Source organism: Phascolarctos cinereus, unplaced genomic scaffold (assembly GCF_003287225.1).
Source record: "Phascolarctos cinereus isolate Bilbo 61053 unplaced genomic scaffold, phaCin_HiC Scaffold_5;HRSCAF=322, whole genome shotgun sequence".
Classification (NCBI taxonomy): domain Eukaryota; kingdom Metazoa; phylum Chordata; class Mammalia; order Diprotodontia; family Phascolarctidae; genus Phascolarctos; species Phascolarctos cinereus.
Genome location: NW_027555958.1, coordinates 31,492,553 through 31,512,437, shown reverse-complemented (window position 1 = coordinate 31,512,437; position 19,885 = coordinate 31,492,553). Strand labels below are relative to the sequence as shown.

Sequence of the window (19,885 nt, the reverse complement as noted above, 5' to 3'; positions counted from 1 at the left end):
TAAGTAGACGAGGTGACGTCACGTGGCAAGGCTCACACGGCAAGTGTCAGAGGTGGATTTTGAGGCTCGGCACCAGGCTACCCCTCTCGTTATCAAATAAACATAAAAAAATCTTACATAAAACTCACAGCGTTTCACAAAGGAAAACTGATCATATTAGGGGATGATCAACAGAAACCACATTTGTTCTGGGTCTCTCTCCAAATCCACCTGAAGTTCCCCAGTCTTTGGTTTTGTTTTCTGTTTTTATGTAATAACAGACGTGTATGCAATTCTGGTGCAGCTGATCTGTTGACTCCCCTTCCTGTGGGTCTGAGGAATGAGGACAAGGGTGGACAGTTCTCTAACCCAAGAGACATTTGCTGATGTGTTGACCTCTTTTCACAGCTCCTTCATTCCCAAGTTCATCAACCATCTCTTCAAGTGCAAGCCAGTTAGCATGGTGGGAGCAGAACAGGTGAGGCAAACACTGGCTTGTGACATGCTCCAAAACCACTGGGTGACGAGTCCACGCCAGTGATGTCGAGGGTAACAAGGATTCTTGTTGGAATGTTCTTCTAGCGTGTGCTGACTGGCTGCCTCCGATTAAAAGGAGACGAAGAAGGTCAAGGGGCCTTTATTAAAAGGCCTCCAAAGCTAGCGTGGTGGGCAGAGGTGGCTGCAGGTAGTTTCCTAAAGGACAAAGACCATTTTCATCCCTTGTAAAAATATAATTGCATAAAATAACCTTAGAAATTGTAGGCATATTCCACCTGACATTGTTTCTTCAAGAACACACTGTGAGGTGGGACAGTGTGACAGGTTTGTTCCTGCTTTATCATCCAGGTAACAGTAGCAGAGATGGGCGGTGTTATAGTGGAGGCTACTTATAAGGGGCTAACGAATGGGCTGCCCCTCAGGGAACCACCCCTCTTGTGGATTGGAGGCTCTTTGAGGGCAGGGCTGTTGTGTTTCTGCCTCTGTGCCCTCTCACCCAGCACACAATGCCTTGCCTTTAGTGGGCTCTTTATACACATTTGTCCAATTGAAACCTCATCGGACTGTGGTGACAGGTAAACTTCTCTTTTATGGGGAATGGAGATGCTCAGAAACTCTGCTGTCTTCCTCCAAGAAGCGCCACACATAAACCCCGTCCTCCCACGGGGTCCTTTGTGTCTTCTCACTCCTGATAGACTTGGTGCTCTCATCACCTGCTATTGGCTCTGCTTCTTTAGAATACGATGTGAATTTGAACAGGGCCTAGGTCCTTCTTTGTAATATGGTTCCAGGCAGAAGCAGGAATGGTCGAGTTGGAAGGAAGGGCCATTCCCGGGCCCCAGCCTTCCTCCTATCAGATTGTTCTAAACTAGGAAGCGTAGCTAGTGGCTGTGCAAGTTCTCTTTGTGGATTGTTTCATATGTGTGTTGTCTTTTCATAGCTGGGGTCTGAGATTTCTGAGAAGGCCTGTTAATGCCCCACAACATCTCCACCGTGCCCTGCCCTGGAGGTTCGCGAGCTAGTCATTGAAGTTAAAACATGATCCCAGCAAGTGTCCCGGGAGGTTACATTGAATCAGCCATTGACTGAGTCTCACTGACTCTTAAGATTTCCACCAGTGTTCTGAAATCCCTGACTCTTGCATATTTGACACAGAGAACTAATTCTTTCCATTGGAAATAGCAGAATAATGCCCCACCATGTTGTCTCCAGTTTCATTAGCATATGAATCTGGGGATTCTAGGCTGTTGAGTCTGCTCGCTTACTGTTGAATGCAATCAGAGATGACGCTGGGTGATTCCTGGACTCCTGTCCCCTTCAGCAGATCACACTCTGGTGTGATGTTTCTGACTCCAGACTTGCTGAGGCCACTGGAAACATAGGATAGATTCGCAGCAAAAAAATGCTGTTCATGTGTCTGCGGCTTTGCCAAGTCATTGTAGCTGACTTAAAGGATTTCTTGTCTGATAACCACAATCTTTTTGTTTTATTACATCAATCCAGTGCCTTGTCTGTTTTTCTCAGGTTTGTCTTCCCTCCTCCTCCTGTTCCTTCTTTTCTCTTTGCTTTCTCTGTCTCCCTTTTTTCCTCTCCTTCCCCTCTCCTTCCCTTCTCTCCCTTTGTCCTTTCTCTCCCGTCTGTCTCCCTCTCTGTCTTTCTCCTTTCTCCCTTCTCCCTGTCTCTACCCCAGCAAGATCGTTTGAATAATTCAGCACCAGAGTAAAGACATCCTGGTGTGGGTGAGGGATGTCAGTTTGATTAAGTAGCATGAACAGTCAGTTGTACTTTCACTCATAAATGAGAAAACTCTTCTTGAATCCTATTCCATTTTTTCTCAGATTGCAGTCATAGCTGTACTGGTGCTAGGGAGACCAGGTATCAGCAGGGGAATCAAGAGAAATGGGTGAGAAGCAGGGCAGTGGTCCCCTTTGCCATTCTCAGGACTCATTGCATCTGGCCCATACCTTTCCGGACAGTCCCCAGCCTTGGAAACCCAAGAGGGTGGGTGGCATAGCTTGAGCAGCCTGTGCTCGGGCAGTGGAGCTGAGGCAGGAGGTTCACAAAGGGAGACTCGGAGGCTAGAACAGATCCACACTGTTACGGGGAGGCGGTAACCCAAGCCGTAACAAAGGCCGTGAAATTCAAAGCTACGGCTCAGCCTAATCTCAGCCAGCTCTGCTGAGCCTGAACTCAGGATTCGCTGTGAAACTTGAGCCTCCATAGAAAAGGGAGAGCGGGCTTCTTTTGTGTTTCCTTGTCTGTGTTCTCTTCTTGGTCAGTGTTTAAAACGTTTGAGTTATTCACCTTTGAGCGCCTTCACTGACCTTGTGGACACCTTACAGAGGTGCGTGGAGCGCAGTTAGGGTTGGAGAGATTCACAGGAGTCTCACGCCCAGTAAGAATTCAGCAAATTCAGCAAACACTAATGAAATACCTACTGTGTGCCACATGCCATGTTTGTCTCTGGGGATAAAAGGACAAAAGTAAAACCAGTCATCGTAGATGAGAACTGGTGTGGACAAGGTGCATACAAAGTAGCCTAAGAGGGAGAAGGGGAGAGGGGGAGAACTAGAAAGTCCTTGAAAAGGTGGAGTTTGAACTGGATCTTGAAAGAAGCTGAGGTTTCTAAGACATAGAAGAGGAGGAAGTGCACACACTGCAGGTATGGGGAGAAGCCAATGCAAAGGTGTGGCGGTGGGAAATGGAATGTCCTCTGTGAGGAGCGGCAGTGCCCCAGCATGGCTGGACTGTAGCATATGTGCACAGGCATGACGTGGCAGAAGTCAGGTTCTGCCTGGGAAAAGAGCTCATACTTAATCGTAGAGGCAGTGGGGAGCCACTGAGTTTATTGAGGAGGAGGAGTAACATGATCAGAAATGTACTCTCTGAAAGCCTCTTTGGCAGCCTTGTGGAGGGTGCAGTGCATGGGGAGAGACTGGAGGCCTGGAGACCGATGAAGAAGGGACGACACTAATCCGGGTGAGGCGCATGGCTGACCCTCGTGGCGGCCGTGCAGAGAGATAAATGCGGGTGCGAGCCACAGAGCCAGAAATGATGAGATGTGGCACCTGATTGGATGTGGGGGGAGTGAGGGGACAAAGGTTGTCAGCCTCTGTGATAGGAGAAGAGAAAAGAGGGAAAGAAGAGAGGACAGGTCAGCAGAGAAGAGCATGCAACCAGTACAGGAGGGACGGGTAGGGAGTCTGCTGAGGGTCAAGGTGAGGATAAAAAAGAGGCTGAGAGGTGGTGGGGGAGAAATGGTGTGAGAAAAGACTGGGAGCAGATCATGGAATTTCAGTCATTGAATGCGGAAGTATGCAGGTGTGAGGGATGGGCTGTGACTGCTCCTGTGTGTGTAGCTGAAGTGGAGGTCATGGGAAATGTGCAGGCTGGGGAGCTGTCAGGGAGGGCGGTAGAGGGCACGTTGGTAGGAGAGTGAGACTGAGCCGGGGACTGAACTCACAGAGAAAGGAGAGGATGTGTCCTGGTCCCTATCAACTGACCACTGGGATCTGGACTGGGTGAAAACGTGGATACAGTGAACCTCAGAGGGAAGACGTTGCTGAGTAATGTCAGGAAAGAGTCTGGAAGTGACTGCGCCTGGCATGGAGTGTTTCTGACTCCCTCCCTGTGATTAGGGAGGGAGGCTGCAGCCAGGAATGAAGAGATGGCCAGAGATGCGGCGTCACCCCTGGGAACCAAGGTTTAATGAATGCCGGAGGTAGAGGTGAGGCAAGAGGAACGGGAAGGGACATGGATCAGGAGTGGGTATTGGTGGTGTGGAGTGGAGGTGGACAGAGAGTGGGCGACCCTGCGGGGCTGAGAGCCCTTCCTTGGCAGGAGAGGGTAAGGGCGGGGCTGAAGGATGCCACCCTTGGGAATGAGTCTAGGCAGTGAATCAGTAGGTGGGAGGAGCAGGAACCTTCGAAGATCCAAGGTCTCCGTGGCTCTTCGGGCAGGCCGTCGGTGTTGCTCAATCTTGAGGTGTCTGGAAGCAGGGCCAGGAGGCAGGTGGTGTTACTGTGTGTGGAGCAGGACTCTGGACGCCTGGCCCTCTGTGTTTGCCTTGAAGAAAGCGTGGTGGTGGGGTAGTTTGTGGGAGGAGGGCACCAGCAGCTAGGGGTTGGGGGGAGTCAGGAAAAGCTTCAGAGAGAGAGATTCAGGCCCTTGAGAGTTTCCAAGAGGCCAGAGGTGAGGAGAAGGTACCTCGGGGACGTGGGGAGGCCCAGGCTGCGGGCCCCCTGTGCTTGGTATAGCTACTCCCCAGATCTGAGGTCTTCATGACTCAACTCTGTGTCTGTGTATGCTGGCGCCAGAAGGAGCCTGCAGAACATCATGGTTTCCTCCAGCTGCCCTCTCTGCAGTTGAGACCCAGGAAGAAGCAGAAAAGGGAAAAGTGGCTGGGAGAACACAGGGGCAGGGGCCTAGGATCTCAGAAACACAGGGGGCTCCCAGGTGAGGAAATGCCCTTCTCTGGTCTGGGCCAGCCTTCTAGTCTTAGAGGACCAAGTGGGGAGGTAACTAACTCAGGGTCATACAGACAGTATAGGGCAGTGGCAGGATGCGGGTCCTGGCTCTGAGCCAGCTCACTGCTCCCTGAGGGCTGCCGAGAGCCAGGCATAGTGGTGCCTGCCTGTAAATCCCTGCTGCTGGTGAGGCGGGCCTGGAAGATCTCTCGGGCTCAGGAGTTCTGAGCTGCCGTGGGCTACGCCAGTGAGTGTTCAGCATCGTGGTGAGCCCCTGGGAGGCACAGAGAGGGCCAGGAGGGTGAGGTTGGAAGCGGCAGGTCCAAGCTCCCATGCTGGTCTCTGGTGGGCCTACACGTGCAGGCCAGGCGAGGTGAGGACACCATCTTTTAAAAAAAACAAGCCTAACAGCAGGGTGATGCCGATTGTCCTATAACATGAAGTTGTCCATTTGACTCTGATGTAGAGACCAGGCCTGCTTAGAGTTCAGCTGGGCAGCTCCGTAGCCACCAGCAGTGGCTGGGGCTGCCCTGGGACCTGGGCGCTGAGCTGGCCGGCTCCTCTCTTGTTCTTACAGCTGCTGCTAGATACCCATTCTCTGAAGATGGTCCTCCTGGATCTGCCTTCCATTGGCTCTCAGGTGGTGAGGAAAGCGCCTGCCAGTTACACCAAAATTGTCGTGAAGGGCATGACCCGGGCCGAGATGATCCTCAAGGTAACGGCGTGTTCCTCCCCGCCCTCATTTTCTGTTAGGCCTCTCGGCCTCGGGGCCTGGTGTAATGAGGCAGCCTTTGCTGAGAGGTCGGTGGTACAGCCAGCACTGATAGCATGTCTTGATGAGGTCATTGGTGGGAAAATCAGTGACCCGTTTAGTTTACAGCAAGTATTCCAGGCCCAGCGAACTGTTACCTGCTCCTTCACGATGCTGCTCTGCCAGCTACACCGGGGGACGGTGAAGTGATCCCGGAACAAATGTAGTAATTGAAGCTGGCCGTGAACGGCTTGTGTGTTGAGCTTTTAAAATTCCTTTGAAGCAAACTCTGGCTTCTTAGGAGAATGGCGTGAGACTGGAGCCTTGCCCGTCTGCCTCCCATCGACCACTGCTTGTGATTGGAGGAGAGGAGAGAGTTGAAGAAAACATGGTTAGTGGTTGTGATGGTTACAACCTCCCCCTCAACATTCCTGTGCCCTTCAGCAGGGATTGCCCTTTGTCAGCTGCGGGCTTCTGGGACACCCTTTCTTCCCCTTCATTCCTTCCTGCTTCCCCCAAAGTGGTTCCTTCTGAGAACTTCCCACCATGTTGAAGAACTGTGCTGCTCCTCTGGTCCCAACTGAAGTCAGAGGACCTGGACCTGGATCCTGACTCTGTTTCTTTTCTTTTTCTTTTTCTTTTTTCTTTTTGCTAGGCAGTGGGGTTAAGCAACTTGCCCAGGGTCACACAGCTATTAAATGTCAAGTGTCTGAGGTCAGATTTGAACTCAGGTCCTCCTGACTCCAGGGCCACTGTGCCACCTAGCTGCCCCTCTGTTTCTTTTCTTGATGATGTTGGGCAAATCAGCTCTGAGCCTCAGTTTACTCTCCTGTAAAATGAGGGGGTTGGACCAAATGATCTGTCAAGTGCCTTCTCTAGCACTCAGTCTGGCCATCCTCCAGGAGTGGTTGGGTACGTAGGTGATGAGAAAGCAGAGACCAAGTCCAGCTGGGGTAGGCAGCAGGTGACTTTCTTTGTTCAGCCCTTTCCCTTTTTTGGTGTGTGGGTTAATCCCTGAAAGTTTGTTGTCTCAGACTGGGCCCCTAGGCCAGAGGTGTCAAACTCACAGATTAAATTGTAATTGGGAAATGTTTAACAAAATAATTAAAAATATAATGCAAAATAGATGATGTTAATTTGTAATTTTCTAAGTCAGAGGCATCTGTTTCAAATTGAGTTGGACACCGCTGCTCTGGGCTCCACTTTAGCTGCTATATGGCCAAAGAATGTAATTAGGGAGGCAGAGCTACTGATGGGGAAAGTTCATGTTCAGTATTCTGAAACAAAATGGAAAAAAATGGGTGTTACTGATAATCTGTAAACATTGGAGGGCAGACACTGCTGTCACTCTTTCTAGCCAGCTCAGTGCTTCTTTGCCAAAGAATATATGTTGGAAAATGTAAAGAACATGCCAGGATTCAGGGGACTCTGCTGACACTTAGATTTTATGTCTGTGAGTGTTTCGTATAGCTCTTATTTGACTAATTGTAACTCTTTGGGGTTGATGGCTGTGCAGATTTACAGGAATTGATGAAATAAGCATTTATTAAATGCCTGGTGTGTGCCAAGTACCGTGCTAAATCTTGAGAAGAAAACATCGAAACCGGCCCTGCCTTCAGGAGCTCCCGTTCTAATAGGAGCGAAGCAGAGTGGCCAAGGAAGGACATTTTGGGTTTGAAAGTCGTGGTGAAGATGAGTTGAGCCGCAGGGTCATAGAGTGACTCCCTGCAGCATCGATTTGGTTATGGTCAGAACTAGAAAGAGGGAGGGGGCACGAGTGTGGTGGCTTGGTGGATAGCAAGTGAAGCTTGGGGTCATTGGCTGCCTAGAGAGGTGTGGACACAGGCATACCTGGAGGGGGCGGCATCAATCGTTTGTTTCTCTTTTGTTTGTTTAACTAAAGGAACAGTTTCGTGGAGGTAATATATAATAATTAATTTAAAATTTGTGTTCTTAGTTTTTAAAAACAAGAAAACATGAAAGCCAAGACTCTCCTTCCATTTGCACAAGAGTAAAAGACAACAATGAAACTTTGGTCTGACCATTTTGTGGGCCCCTTTTCCTTTCGGAATCAGTGAGGTGCCCAGAACAAAAGCGGAGGCTGGAAAATAAAGGTCTGTTAGCGGCCGCTAGGACTCTCACCACAGGCAAAGCAAGCATCAGACTGTGGCTGTGGCTCCTGGTGGGGGCTGGGCAGCTGGGCCTTGGGGGACTCCCAGAGCGTTTGTTTCCTCTGTCTCCTCGCAGGTGGTGATGGCCCCTCACGAGCCCTTGGTGGTGTTTGTTGACAACCTCATCAAGCTCCTGACTGACTGCAACACTGAAACCTTCCAGAAGATACTGGACATGAAGGTCAGGGCCGGGCGCCCCTCTTGGCTTTCTTTTTTTCCTATTCTTCCCTTCCTTTTCCTCCCTCTTCTTTTCTTCCTTCTCCCTTGCCTGTGCCACAGCTTGGCTGTGTGAGCTAGAGGAAAGAATGCTGGAAGGGGTCATGGCCTTGGGGCCCAAATCCCAGCTGTTACTAGCCTTTGACCTCTGGTGTTAACCTCTCACCCCTCTCATCTCACCTCAGCCTCCTCCTCTGTAAAATGAGGGGATGGGACAGGATTCCTAGCTGCCCGGTAGAAGCTCAGCCCTTTGGAGTGTGCTTAGATCTGAAGGAGGGCCTGAGACTGGCCTAGAACATCCAGGCCAATGGGATTAAGTGACTTGCCCAGAGTCACACAGCTAGGAAGTATTACGTTTCTGAGGCCAGGTTTGAACTCAGGTCCTCCTGAATCCAGGGCTGAACTCAGGTCCTCCTGAATCCAGGGCTGGTGCTCTATCCAGTGCACTACTTAGCTGCCCCACCAGGCCATTTCTTGAACCCACATCCTAGCGCAAGGGCACGTGCTCCTCTCTCAGCAGTGTGGGGACCTCGATGTCATGGGCTCTTTTCTCTCCCCAGGGCCTTAAGAGAAGCGAGCAGAGCAGCATGCTGGAACTTTTCCGCCAGCGGCTCCCCACCCCACCGTCAGCATCAGAGGGTCCCGGCTCCACGTCCCTGACAGCGCCAACACCTGAACAGGAATCATCCCGCATCCGAAAACTGGAGAAACTCATCAAAAAGAGACTCTGAGCAAGCAGGAGAGGGTCCTGGGTCCCCTTTGCCAGAGAGCGGTGCATCTAACACTCAGTAGGCAGCTGTTTTGGAAGACCCTTAGGGCTCCCCTCTCCTCTCCAGCTCTCAGAGCAGCCTCAGCTCCTCATGTTTTCCTCGGAAATTTGGGTTTGTTAATGTACATTTGCCATATTGTGTGGTGACTCCTTCCTTACACTATGAAGCCAGTCTGGTGAGAGAAAAAGAAGAGCGTGGGGTGGGTTCTGTCTTCCACTGCTCAGGACCCTGTTACGAGGCGCTGTTTCAAAACCATCTCTGACCCCTAAAGATAGAATCTTCAGGCAGAGCAAGTGGAAGTTTGCTTGTTATTTTCATCCACCAGCTTCTCACTGTTGTGTCATTTTTAGGGACTCATTGCATGTCACCTCTAGCCATCCCCCTAACTCACCCCAGACCTTCTTCCTTACCTTGAAACTGCCCATTGATAACTCTGCAGTACAGAGCCTGTTTCCTCCTCTCCTTCTAGAATCCTATGTCTAATTAGCCCCCAGGAGCGCTTTGGACCTCCAAGGCCTGAGCATGTGGAATGACAGTTGCTCCTGGGGAGATGCCCGCCCGCCAACAAGCCGGCTCTCCTAGTATATTATGGTTTGCCTGTGCCTGGGTTCACCGCTTGGCCAAGTTACGTCTCTGCTCTTTCCAGCTTTTTCAGCTTAGGATCTGGTTTCTACAGCCTTCTAAGGAAGCTCTCCCTCTGCTCGTGGGCCAGGCCCTTGGAGGCTGAGTGTCTGAGGATATATTGGGGTCATTGTGAGAGCACACAGACATCTGCTTTAGGGAAAGGATTCTGCTCGACATTCTTACTTAGTAGGCTTGCAGAACTGTGTTTCCCATTCCCATTTCTGTGCTCTTCTCCTCTCCCTTTCTCCTTACTCCCTCAGCCCCAGTAGCTCTTGGCTTCTTAGGAGTGGGCTTGGGCTGAGTAGGAGGCAAAACCAGGAATCTCACTTGGTGGATTGAAGCCTATTCAGTGAGACTGTGGGAAAACCACTGTCTCCATCGCTTTTCCATCCCATTCCCCACACCCTCTTAATTCAGATACAGTCCTTATAGCTGTCCATCCTTAAGATGAGTTTGAAGTAGCAGATGTTATATACATACATAACTGGAATGCCATCTTATTTAATTACTGATGAAAACAGCACCAAGGGCTCATGAAGTAAAATATTAGTCTGAAAGAACTGGCTTTTAGGCCTCCTAGCCTGCCCATTGTACCAGCCCCTCCTTGCCCCTAGCAATCCCCATGGACTCTCTCTGACTAATCTGACCTGCTCTTAGAGATAATAACACAATAGCCCTTTGGTTTCCTAGAGAAAAATGATTCCTCATCAATATTAGGAAACCATTTCCTGTGGCCACAGAAAGTGTGAAATGTCTGTAACTACCAGACTTCATTGGAAGCCAATTTGGGGTTAACTCTGAGAAGGATGGTAGGATAAGGTATATTGATCTGTGTCCTTTATTTGTTGTATATAATTCAGAGGGAATGTGAGAAGGAAGGGAGAGATGTGGCCTTTCATTTGCAACAAATCTGATGTCAGCTAGAGGCCAACCTGACTTGTAAAGGAGGGAGAGGGTGAAGAAGAGTTCTGAGAAATTCAGAGAAAACCCGAGTTTGGAAATCAAAAAATAGGCTTTTCTTCTTTTTCCCTGTCTGCTAATCGTTCCATCCCATTCGCCTGTTTCCCTGATTTGTTTCATTGGTCCCAGTTCTGACCTTCTGAATTCATCTCCCTGGTTCTGATCCTTTCTTGCTAATTAAGGGGGCTTTTCTATCCTGGCCCTCTTAAACTGCAGGACATTGATGGGGAGACAGATGAAAAATTGGGATTTTGGAGAGTATTTATAATTTGATTTTTACATAAAGGCCAGGGAAACAGAAGACTGCTGTGGGACTGACCTAGCAGTGGACGCATTTCAGTGGTGTTAGGCCAGTAACAGGGCTGGTTTTGGAAAGGTAATTCAGCTGACATCAACTGAATTTACTTCTTCCTTTCTTGGGAGTCGATAGCATCTCCCTTCCACCCTTTCCCACCATATTTGGGATGGTTGGTTTGAATTCAGTCCATCTCTGATTCTCTTCTGTGTGCAGTTGGTTTCTTCAGCTAGCTGGCTCAGCAGGTTGTGAAAGTCCCATTTCTCCATTCAGTGAGGCCGTTTCGTTCCCACTGGTCCCTTTCTGGGATGATCTGCCGAGATGCATTTACTCCTCAGTGCCCTGGGTCTCCAGCACCTCCTCTCTGATGGCCAATAAGAGTCTGTAGGTATCAGATGAAGTGCTGCGCTCCCGGGGCTGAACACTACAGATGGGCTTTGTGTCATGGTGGTGTGGAGAGACCTCTTTAAACAGATATCTCACTGGCTTTTTAACTAAAATGTATTTATTGTATATTAGAGGTAGTTCAGACATCACAAAAAAATATTCTTTCCTGATTGCTCGCCGCTTAAATTTACAGTTTACGTCGATGTTGTGGACCATGCCTGGAGCCTGACTTTTTCCACAGACTAGGCTCTTGAACTTTGGATGCTCAAGCCCAGAACAGTAGGTCAGCAGCATTGCCCTTATGTCTGAGCAACCTGCTGACGAGAGCATCCGTTGGCAGCTTTGTTGTTTGGTTAGCGCTGAATGGGTGCCTGCTCTTCTCCACTTCCCAGATCCTTTAGGGAAGAAAGGAAATCCTGAACACTTGAAAGTGGTTAAAGCCAAATATCTGCCTATAATGCTGGTCATTTACAGTCCCCCAAAAGGGATGCCTTCTGTGGGTGTTCTTCCATTCGGGCTGGATTAGTGCTTTGTTCTTTCATTTGGATTTATTTAGAGTGGAAAATCGATAAACCTCAGCTGAGCAGAAAGAGCCTAGGCTGGAGAAGTCAGACTGGGGACATTATCTATAGCACGACATCGGAACTGATGAATGTGGGATCCTGCATTAAAAAATAGTCGTGGGGAGTTCTAGCCTCCACTTTCAACTTCAGAATGAGTTAGACGGGGTCTTGTTTTTCGCCACCCCAAAACAGCCAACCAGGCTTCCTGGTCTGCACATCAGCCACTGAGCAGCTGCTTCGCTCTGCCTCCCTTGCTGCTTTCTCACGTGCAGTCAGTTCATTTGAACGAGCTCACTAGCAGACATTCTCCCAAAGACAAGCGTGGCTAGCCCCGGAATGATCCAGCAGATTATTGGCCAGTCAGCCACAGGAGCCAGCAAACTCCGCCAGATGTTGGTACTTATATCATGGTTTGTATTGAAATGCTGTAGATACACTATCCACCTTGCCTCATAGAACCAGGCTGCTTGAAGGGTGAAGGCGGATGGTTTGTGTGTCTTGTTCTGGTCGGGATCTTTACTCAAAACGAGCACGGTGGTGGTAAGAGAGTAGAGCTGAATACCGAATTCACAGGCATATTGGAAAGCCAGTCGACATAAAGGACGTGTGTGTCTTTTTTATGTAAAATAATTTCCTATTTCCTCGTATTTATCAAACTGGGTGCTTCTGGAGCCCTCGAATTGGACACCTAAGTAAGATGTAAATTTCCTTTCAATAAAAGGATGGTGTTTTTTTTCTCGTAAATGTCTTTCATGTTCCCCATCTGGAAGTGATTTCTTGGTGTATATTGGACCGTGACACTGTAGCTAATTAAATCATTATTGTATGTCATTTGCTAGAATGAGTTTCATTACTGTTGACAGAAAGCAGAGTGGACAGCAGGAAAGAGAATCATCAGGAAACCATGCAGGCGCCGTGCTCATCTCTCTCATTGTCTGGGTTCTCCCCCCAGAGCTGGTTCATCCCTTCCCTGAGGTCTTCCGACATACTGAGGGTAGTGCACAGGAATACAGCGTGGTGTTAAAATATTTGTCTAGCAAAAAGTCAGATTAGCAAGCATTTAGTAAGCACCTACTATGTGCCGGTCTTGACTTTTGTCTCACTAATGGACTTCGGTGACTGGAAGAAGCGAAGCTAGTGACTTCTCACAGCTCGGCCTCACTTGCGCATGTGCGCGCGCACACACACACACACACACACACACACACACACACACACACACACGCACACGCACACGAGAGTTAAGACCTCACCCACGATGTCATCGGCCCTTTTCAAAAACGAAGGATGAGTAACAACAGCTGTGTGCCAGGCACTGTGCTAAGTGCTGGGGATACAAAGAGAGACAAAAGAGAATCCTGCTCTCCCAGTCTGGTGCAGACAGAGATCCACCAAGAAGCTAAAGGCAAGATAAATCGGGGGCTGTCTCAGAGCGTGGGCACTGAGACTAAGGAGCACTTGAAAAGACTTCCTGTGGTGGGTAGGGATTTGGCTGGGGCTTGGAGGAAGCCAGGGAAACCTGTGTGGCATGACTGAGTCCAGAGCTGCGGAAGGGGCCGTAACCTGGCCCCTCCCTACCATTCCAGGTTGGGAAGGGCTGTAGAAGGCAAACAGGATTCTGTGTTTGATTCTAGAGATGATAGGAAGTCCATGGAGCTTATTCAGTGAGCGGGGGAAGGGTATGTATGACTTGTACTCTGTGAAGATTGGTGTGTTGGCTGAAAGGACACACTGGAAGGAGGGAAACCAAGCGGCAGGCATGTATAGTATAGTCCAGGCATGAGGTGAGGAGGGCCTGCACAAAAGTGCTTGTAGTGTCAGAGGACAGAAGGGGACATAGTCAAGAGATGACACGAAGGTAGAAATATCAGGCCTCGGCAACAGTTTGGATAGAAGAGTTGAGAATGAGGCGTCTAGGAGGGTACGTAGGTTGTGAGCCTGAGCGATGCCCTGGACAGCGACAGGCAGATTTGGAAGAGGGGAGGTTTTGGAGGGAAAGATAAGTCCAGTTTTAGACATAGTGAGATGAAGATGTCTATGGGACGTCCGTTTTGAGATGTCCAATAATAGTTGGAAGATGTGAGCCTGGAGGTCAGGAGAGAGGCTAGGGCTAGACAGATCTGCCAGTCTGCATCAAGATCCTAATTGAATCTGTGGAAGCTGATAAAATCATCAAGCAAAAGGCTTGGGAACAAAATAGAAGGGGAATGGAAGAGGGGCCAGGACAGAGCTTTGGGGGATACCTGCATTGGGTGGGCATGACCTAGATAGAGATCCAGCAAAGGAGACTGAGAGGGAGCAAACTGAGGAGGAGAAATGGGAGAGCTATGCCCTGAAAGTCTAGAGAGATTATCAAGGAAGAGAAAGTAATCAACAGTGACAAAGGTCAAGGAGAATGAGGATAGAGAAAAGGCCTTTGGATGGAACAATTAAGACCAAAGAGACTAAGAAGAAAAGAAGTGATTATGGAAGACCTTGGAATGATGCGGACGCCTTGCCCTCCCTTCCACGTGTTCGCAGATTGGTCAGCCACTGGCTTTGTCCTTTCCCAGTAGTTTGAGTTTCTCTTTGGCTGGCTTTCCCTCCAGATTTCTGTTCAGGAAACCAGCGAACTCTTGCAAACTGTGTTTATGTTTGGAGCCATTTGATTGGTTACCACAAGAATTTACATAAGGAAGCTCATTCTGTCTCTTCAGTAGCTGCTTGGTCATTGTGGAGTTTCTTGTTTTATTTAATGAGGAGCTTATAGGAGACCTTGAAGTGTCCTTTGATGATGAAGAAGTGAATCCTTTTTAGCAGAATTTTTGAGATCATTTTCTCTTTATTTATTTTCATCTCGTACTCCCTCTTAACAAGGACTACAGAATCTCCCGGTATTTTCAGTATTGCGAGGACCTTAGAGGTCATCTCTAATCGTGCCCTGAACTCGAATCACATCTACGGTGGCCTTCAGGGTGGTCATGCAACCTTTGCCTAAATCCCTCTGGTCAAGAGGAACCACCCTCCAAACAAGCCCATTACACTTTTAAGTGTTTCAGATCACAGGGAAGATTTTCATTATATAAGACTGTCATTGTATATAGTGTACTTGTGCAGGCCAGCAGGAGCAAGGCCTGGCCTTCTGGACTTTGTTACAGAAATCTGCCTCCCTGAAGCTTGGGAATGTCTCCTAAGATCATAGCATTTGGGGAGGTGGCACACAGATGAACTCCTTGGTCACCTAATCAATTTACCTGCTATTGGAAATACTTGAGTATTTCAATTTTAGCAATGCAATTATTTCTGAAGAGAACCATTTTGTTTTATAAATCCGTGAGGGGGTACCATGCTTTCCAAAAATATAGGGTATGTGAGGGAGAGAGAGAGAGAGAGAGAGAGAGAGAGAGAGAGAGAGAGAGAGAGAGAGAGAGAGAGAGAGAGAGAGAAAGAGAGAGAGAGAGAGAGAAGAGAGAGAGAGAGAGAGAGAGAGAGAGAGAGAGAGAGAGAGAGAGAGAGTGTGTATGTGTGAGAGAGAGACAGAGAGAGAGAGAGACAGACAGAGAAACAGAAAGAGACAGGAAGACATAGAGACTTGTCTAATGCTCCAGTGTGGCTCCATTGTAAGGAGAAGGTGCTCTTTGTTCTGGGACTTGTTCTGTGAGAGCTGGGGAATGTCCAAGCCAGCCTGCAGTCTCCTAGAACATGGCAGTAGGCTTGTTCCTGGAACTGCTTTGTCAAAATGACCCAAGTAAAGAAGCCCAGTGTCCCGTTGTGCTTCCTGAATAAATGTTCCCTCTTCAGCAAGAATTTGAAGATCTAATCTTTCTTTGCCTTTTTTGGGCATGATTACAAAATCAGTCTTACTCGAGGGAGACAGGTTCCAAAAGCCCCTTTGAATCGTGTATTCTCCTGGCCCTGCCAGCTGCTGTTTCCGTAGCATTTAGGGAGAAAACCTGTTAAGGCCAAGAAGTGAACTTTTCCCCCGACTTCGGTTGGCCAGTGTCAGTGTTGTGGAAAGTGTGGCACATTTCCTCGGAATGCCGATTGTAGGGGTTGCCAGGGGCCTCTTTCCAGAGCTCACTTTGCATGGTGTCTGGTGGCCTTGGAGGACAGCCTCTGCCTGTGTCTGCTTCTCAGGGCGACAGAGCCCCTTCTGACTGCGGCTGGGCCCGGGGCCCTATGTGCCTGGGGAGATGAGACAGAGCAGATTTTTCTGGGTCAAGTAGCCCAGACTAGGAAGCTGGGAGCTCTCGGGCTTCCACAGTTCCTTTGTAGTGTCTCCTCAAAGCACCTTCAGCTTTTCCCCAAGCCCATCCAGCTGAATAGCCCATATCTGGTCATTTCCCCATTTGGGGAAGGGGGAGGGTTGATTCAAAGCATTTATTATCCTGGAGGATAATAAGGAAAAAAATAGGTTTGAGAAATCTGCCCTTATGAAGATAACTCATGGCCCTGAAGCTAGGTTTTGTGCAGTCGCTTTTTGCAGAGTCCTTGGCAACCTTGGGTGCTCTTTCAGCAAGTGGACCTGGGGCAGCCTCTTCCATCAATCTCCTTCCACCTTCCGGAGCTGTGAAAGCCATTTTTTAAATTGGACAGCAATTCTCAGGTGAAAGAGCAGAAGGAAACTCAGATTTCTTCCTCTTGTTTGTTTCAAGCTGTCCCAGGAGGGAGTGCCTTCCCAGGCAGAGGGGAGATGCAGCAGCTGCTAAAGAGACCACATTCCACAGGATTCTTCAGAAAATAAAACCATCCCAGCTAGCCGGAGCGGCAGCTGAAGAGCTTTAACAGGCAATGGAAAAAATATCAAATGCTGTTTAAAGAAAACATCAGTTCACAAACAGACACCCACACCCTCATATACATGTCTGCTGCATCTAGGCCTTCACTGTTGAAGAACCCCAAGGGCATGATGTGTGGCTCAGAATGCTGGGGAGATTGAGGTCAGGAGGTCAGTCGGTGATGAGTCCATTGACTTTGCTCTTTCTCCCACCACAAACAGCACCTCAGACCCCAGCCTGCTATGTGGCGGATGGGTAGCCTTGGTCACAAGGAAGTCTGGGAGAGTGTGACTCAGCATGACCCACTCCCACTAGTAGAGAAGCAGAATATCCCGGTGTGGCGAGGTAGAGAGCAGGCTGGGTTGTGAGGCAGGAGATCCAGATTGCAGTCCCAGCCTTGTCCCTCAAGACCTTTGAGAAATTGGGACTTCAGTTACCTTCTCTGTGAAACAAGGGAGAGGAAGAGATGGTTTCCACGGACCCCCCCCCCAGCTCTGCCAATCTGGGATCAGGCAGTTCCTGTTGGATTGGTCAGCAGCATGCAGAGAGATGGCACAGTCTAAATTCAGAGTTAACCACATAATCACCCTGAAGGGTGTTGCCCAGGATTGAGGTCATAGCAGCCTCGGGAAGGGACTGGGATTGTTGAAGTTCAGCCAAGAAAAAAAACACTGAGTGTGAGGACTTCCCAAGAGCCATCAGTGGCAGCTACAACTCTGCTTAAGTTGATATCTCAGACTCTTCTCCCCAGACCTCGATGATGACATCTTGGGAATGGTGTAGCAGAAGAACACTGGGTTCAAATCCTGATTCTTCTATTTCTTGTGTGACTTTGGATAATTCACCTCATGGGTCTTAGTTTCCCTAGTTGCAAAATGGGGCAATTGGTCTCCATGACCTTCTGGGTCCATCTTAGCTCTACCTCTACGATCCTGTGAACTCTTTCCCGTACTTACCACTGGGATTAGGACAACTGAAGCAAGCCCTTGAGAAGGCTACGATGGCCTTAGGTCAGGGTTCTTTGCACTACCATCTTTACTCTTCCTTTCAAATTCTCCATTTCTGTGGGGAAGTTTGGGTGAGGGGAGAGATCATGATGATATCTGGGAGGTAGATTTCAACCCTTCTATGCCACTCACTCTGACCCACCCAAAAATGAACAAAGTAGAGGGAAGGAGAGGCTCTTAGCAGCCCCTGTTTCAGAGTGCCCAGCAGGTAAAGAGCTCAGAACCAGTCCCGGGGTTCCTGCTGCAGTGACAAGGTGATATGGGTCAGGGGAGATGAGGAAGAATTTTCCCAATGGCACCAATGCAGCTGCTGCTGTAGGTACATGGAGGAGATTAGATTATAATTGCCCAGAGGGATGCACCTTGAAGTAGAAAGAACTGTCACAGCCTCTGGAGGGAACAGAGTTAAAGATGTGATTATATGAAAATAAGCTTCTCCATTAGCTATTTTCCTGTACCCATCTTCCTACCCATCTAATGGACTGATCACAGTCTTGGTGGGGGTCACACCATGGCTTTTCAGGGTTCTGGAGACCGATACTTTAGATAATGTTGCACCCTCCCAGGTAGAAGGGTGATGTGCTAAGGTCCCATGGAGCCGAGGTCTTGTTTAGCACCATGCTATCAGAATGCTGAAAGGTTGAGAGCAAATTCAAGTTGAAGTCACTGGGTATGGCCCCTGGGGTTTGGACAGAGTCTGGGATCTTCAACTCCTGGGTACCAGTACCGAAGGGCCTCCAGGGTTGAGCTGAGAGGGGCTGCATTAGCATCCTCCTCTAGCTCATATTTAGGTCTGAAGATGAGTCGCTCTCGTGGAGAGAGGATTCTAGGTGAGTAAAGTCAGATTCAGAGCAGATCGGGTTTGTTTCATTTAGGAAGATCATATACCTATGGCCCCAGAGAAATATGAATTTAAGTGAAAAGCCTGATGGCCCAGTGAGCTTCAGTCTGGTTCAGCCCTGGACTTGGTGTCAGAGGACCTGAGTTCAAATCTCACTTCCTGCCACTTATTACCTAGGTGACCTCATATAGTCCAATGGAAGGAATCAGTGAAAATTGGAGGAAAGAGCTGGGTCAAAACCCAGTTCTGCTACTTTCTACCTATGTGACCTTGGGCAAGTCTCTTAACCATTGGCCCGCGGTTTCCTCAGCTATAAAATAAGGATAGAATTATTGATCCTGGGGCAGCTAGGTGGCACAGTGGATAGAGCACCAGCCTCGGATTCAGGAGGACCTGAGTTCAAATCTGCCTCAGACACATAACACTAGCTGTGTGACCCTGGGCAAGTCACTTAACCCCATTGCCTAGACCAAAAAAAAAAGGAATTATATCCCCAATGTTACTTTTAGCCTTAAGGAACTCCTAGTGTGAAAACTCCCTTCACAGATGCAGATCAGCAACTCATCTGAAACTGAGTCTTAGGCAGATGTTATGAGTGACTTGGCCACAGTCACCAAGCTAGTATGTGTAGGAGGCAGGACCTGAATCCAGGTCTTTCTTAACTCACAGCTAGTCCTCTGTCCACTCTTTACTCTTTCCAACAAACACTTCCTTAGGCTCTGTTGTTCCGCGAGGCATCAGGTTGGGAGTGGGAGGGGGGTTGTGGTACAGGGATGAAACCAGATGGCCTCTGTTCTCCGTCTCCTAGAAGAGGTAAGCCATGCACAAATTATCTACAATACAAATTAGAACAGGTTAAATGGATTGGAGAGGCCCAAGCAAGATTTAAGGTGAGGGGGGAATCGAGGAAGTCTGCGCAGGGGCACCTGGAGCCCCGAGGAACGCTGGACGTGGGTCAGGCTGCTGTCTTCATCGTCAGCGGACAAAGAGCAGACGGACAGCCATTGGGCTCTGGCCTCATCTCCACCCCCGTTGCATCCGGCAGTCCTGTCTTTACTGGGCATCTTGTCAATGCCCTCATCCCATCGTAGGTCAGTGTTCTGTGGACGCTCTTCCTTGTTGGGTGACGTCCCCCCAGCACATCCAGCAAACCGGCTCGCAGCCACGCCTCCTCATGCCAACGCAGTGAGTGGGCAGTGCCTGTCAGTAGCTTCTTTGGCCTTTTAGCCTATTCCTTGTGGAAAATTTAGCAGAGAGTTCCACAGTGGGCTGGGGGTGGATTTTTCCAGCATTCAAGACTAGAGAAACCTCTTTTGAGTGCGTTTGAAAAAAAATCTCATGCCATGCTCTCCTTCAGGACAGGAAATGCCTCCTCCTCTTCCCCATCCCCTACCAATTTCCACTGAAGACCCAGAACTCAATAGCACATCTTCAAAAGAATGGAAATGCCTTTAGGAAGTGTCAGGAGCTCCCAGCAGAGTGCATAACTGTAAACCACAGACGCCTCTGGCCAGCAGGCTCTTCTGCTTTCAATTTGAGGCGGGAGAGGAATCCACTAACCAGGCCTTGGGTTCACTTGGGCTGGACACAGCAGGCGAGG

General features: G+C 49.1%; 1 protein-coding gene across 2 annotated transcripts in view; it reads left to right on the top strand.

Annotated features, from left to right (window-relative positions):
- VPS53 (VPS53 subunit of GARP complex) overlaps window positions 1–12,511 on the top strand; it is a 136,049-nt gene extending 123,538 nt beyond the window's left edge. Inside the window, exons 19-22 of one of the 2 annotated variants that reach the window (XM_021006922.2) lie at window positions 388–457; window positions 5,521–5,658; window positions 7,942–8,046; window positions 8,642–12,511. In XM_021006922.2, coding sequence (XP_020862581.1) covers window positions 388–457; window positions 5,521–5,658; window positions 7,942–8,046; window positions 8,642–8,812 — 484 coding nt within the window. In that variant the 3' untranslated portion in view covers window positions 8,813–12,511. Of the gene's footprint in view, window positions 1–387; window positions 458–5,520; window positions 5,659–7,941; window positions 8,047–8,641 lie in introns of those variants that run through there. The other variant, XM_078154771.1, reaches the window with a different exon arrangement.
- Window positions 12,512–19,885: the final 7,374 nt, after the last annotated feature.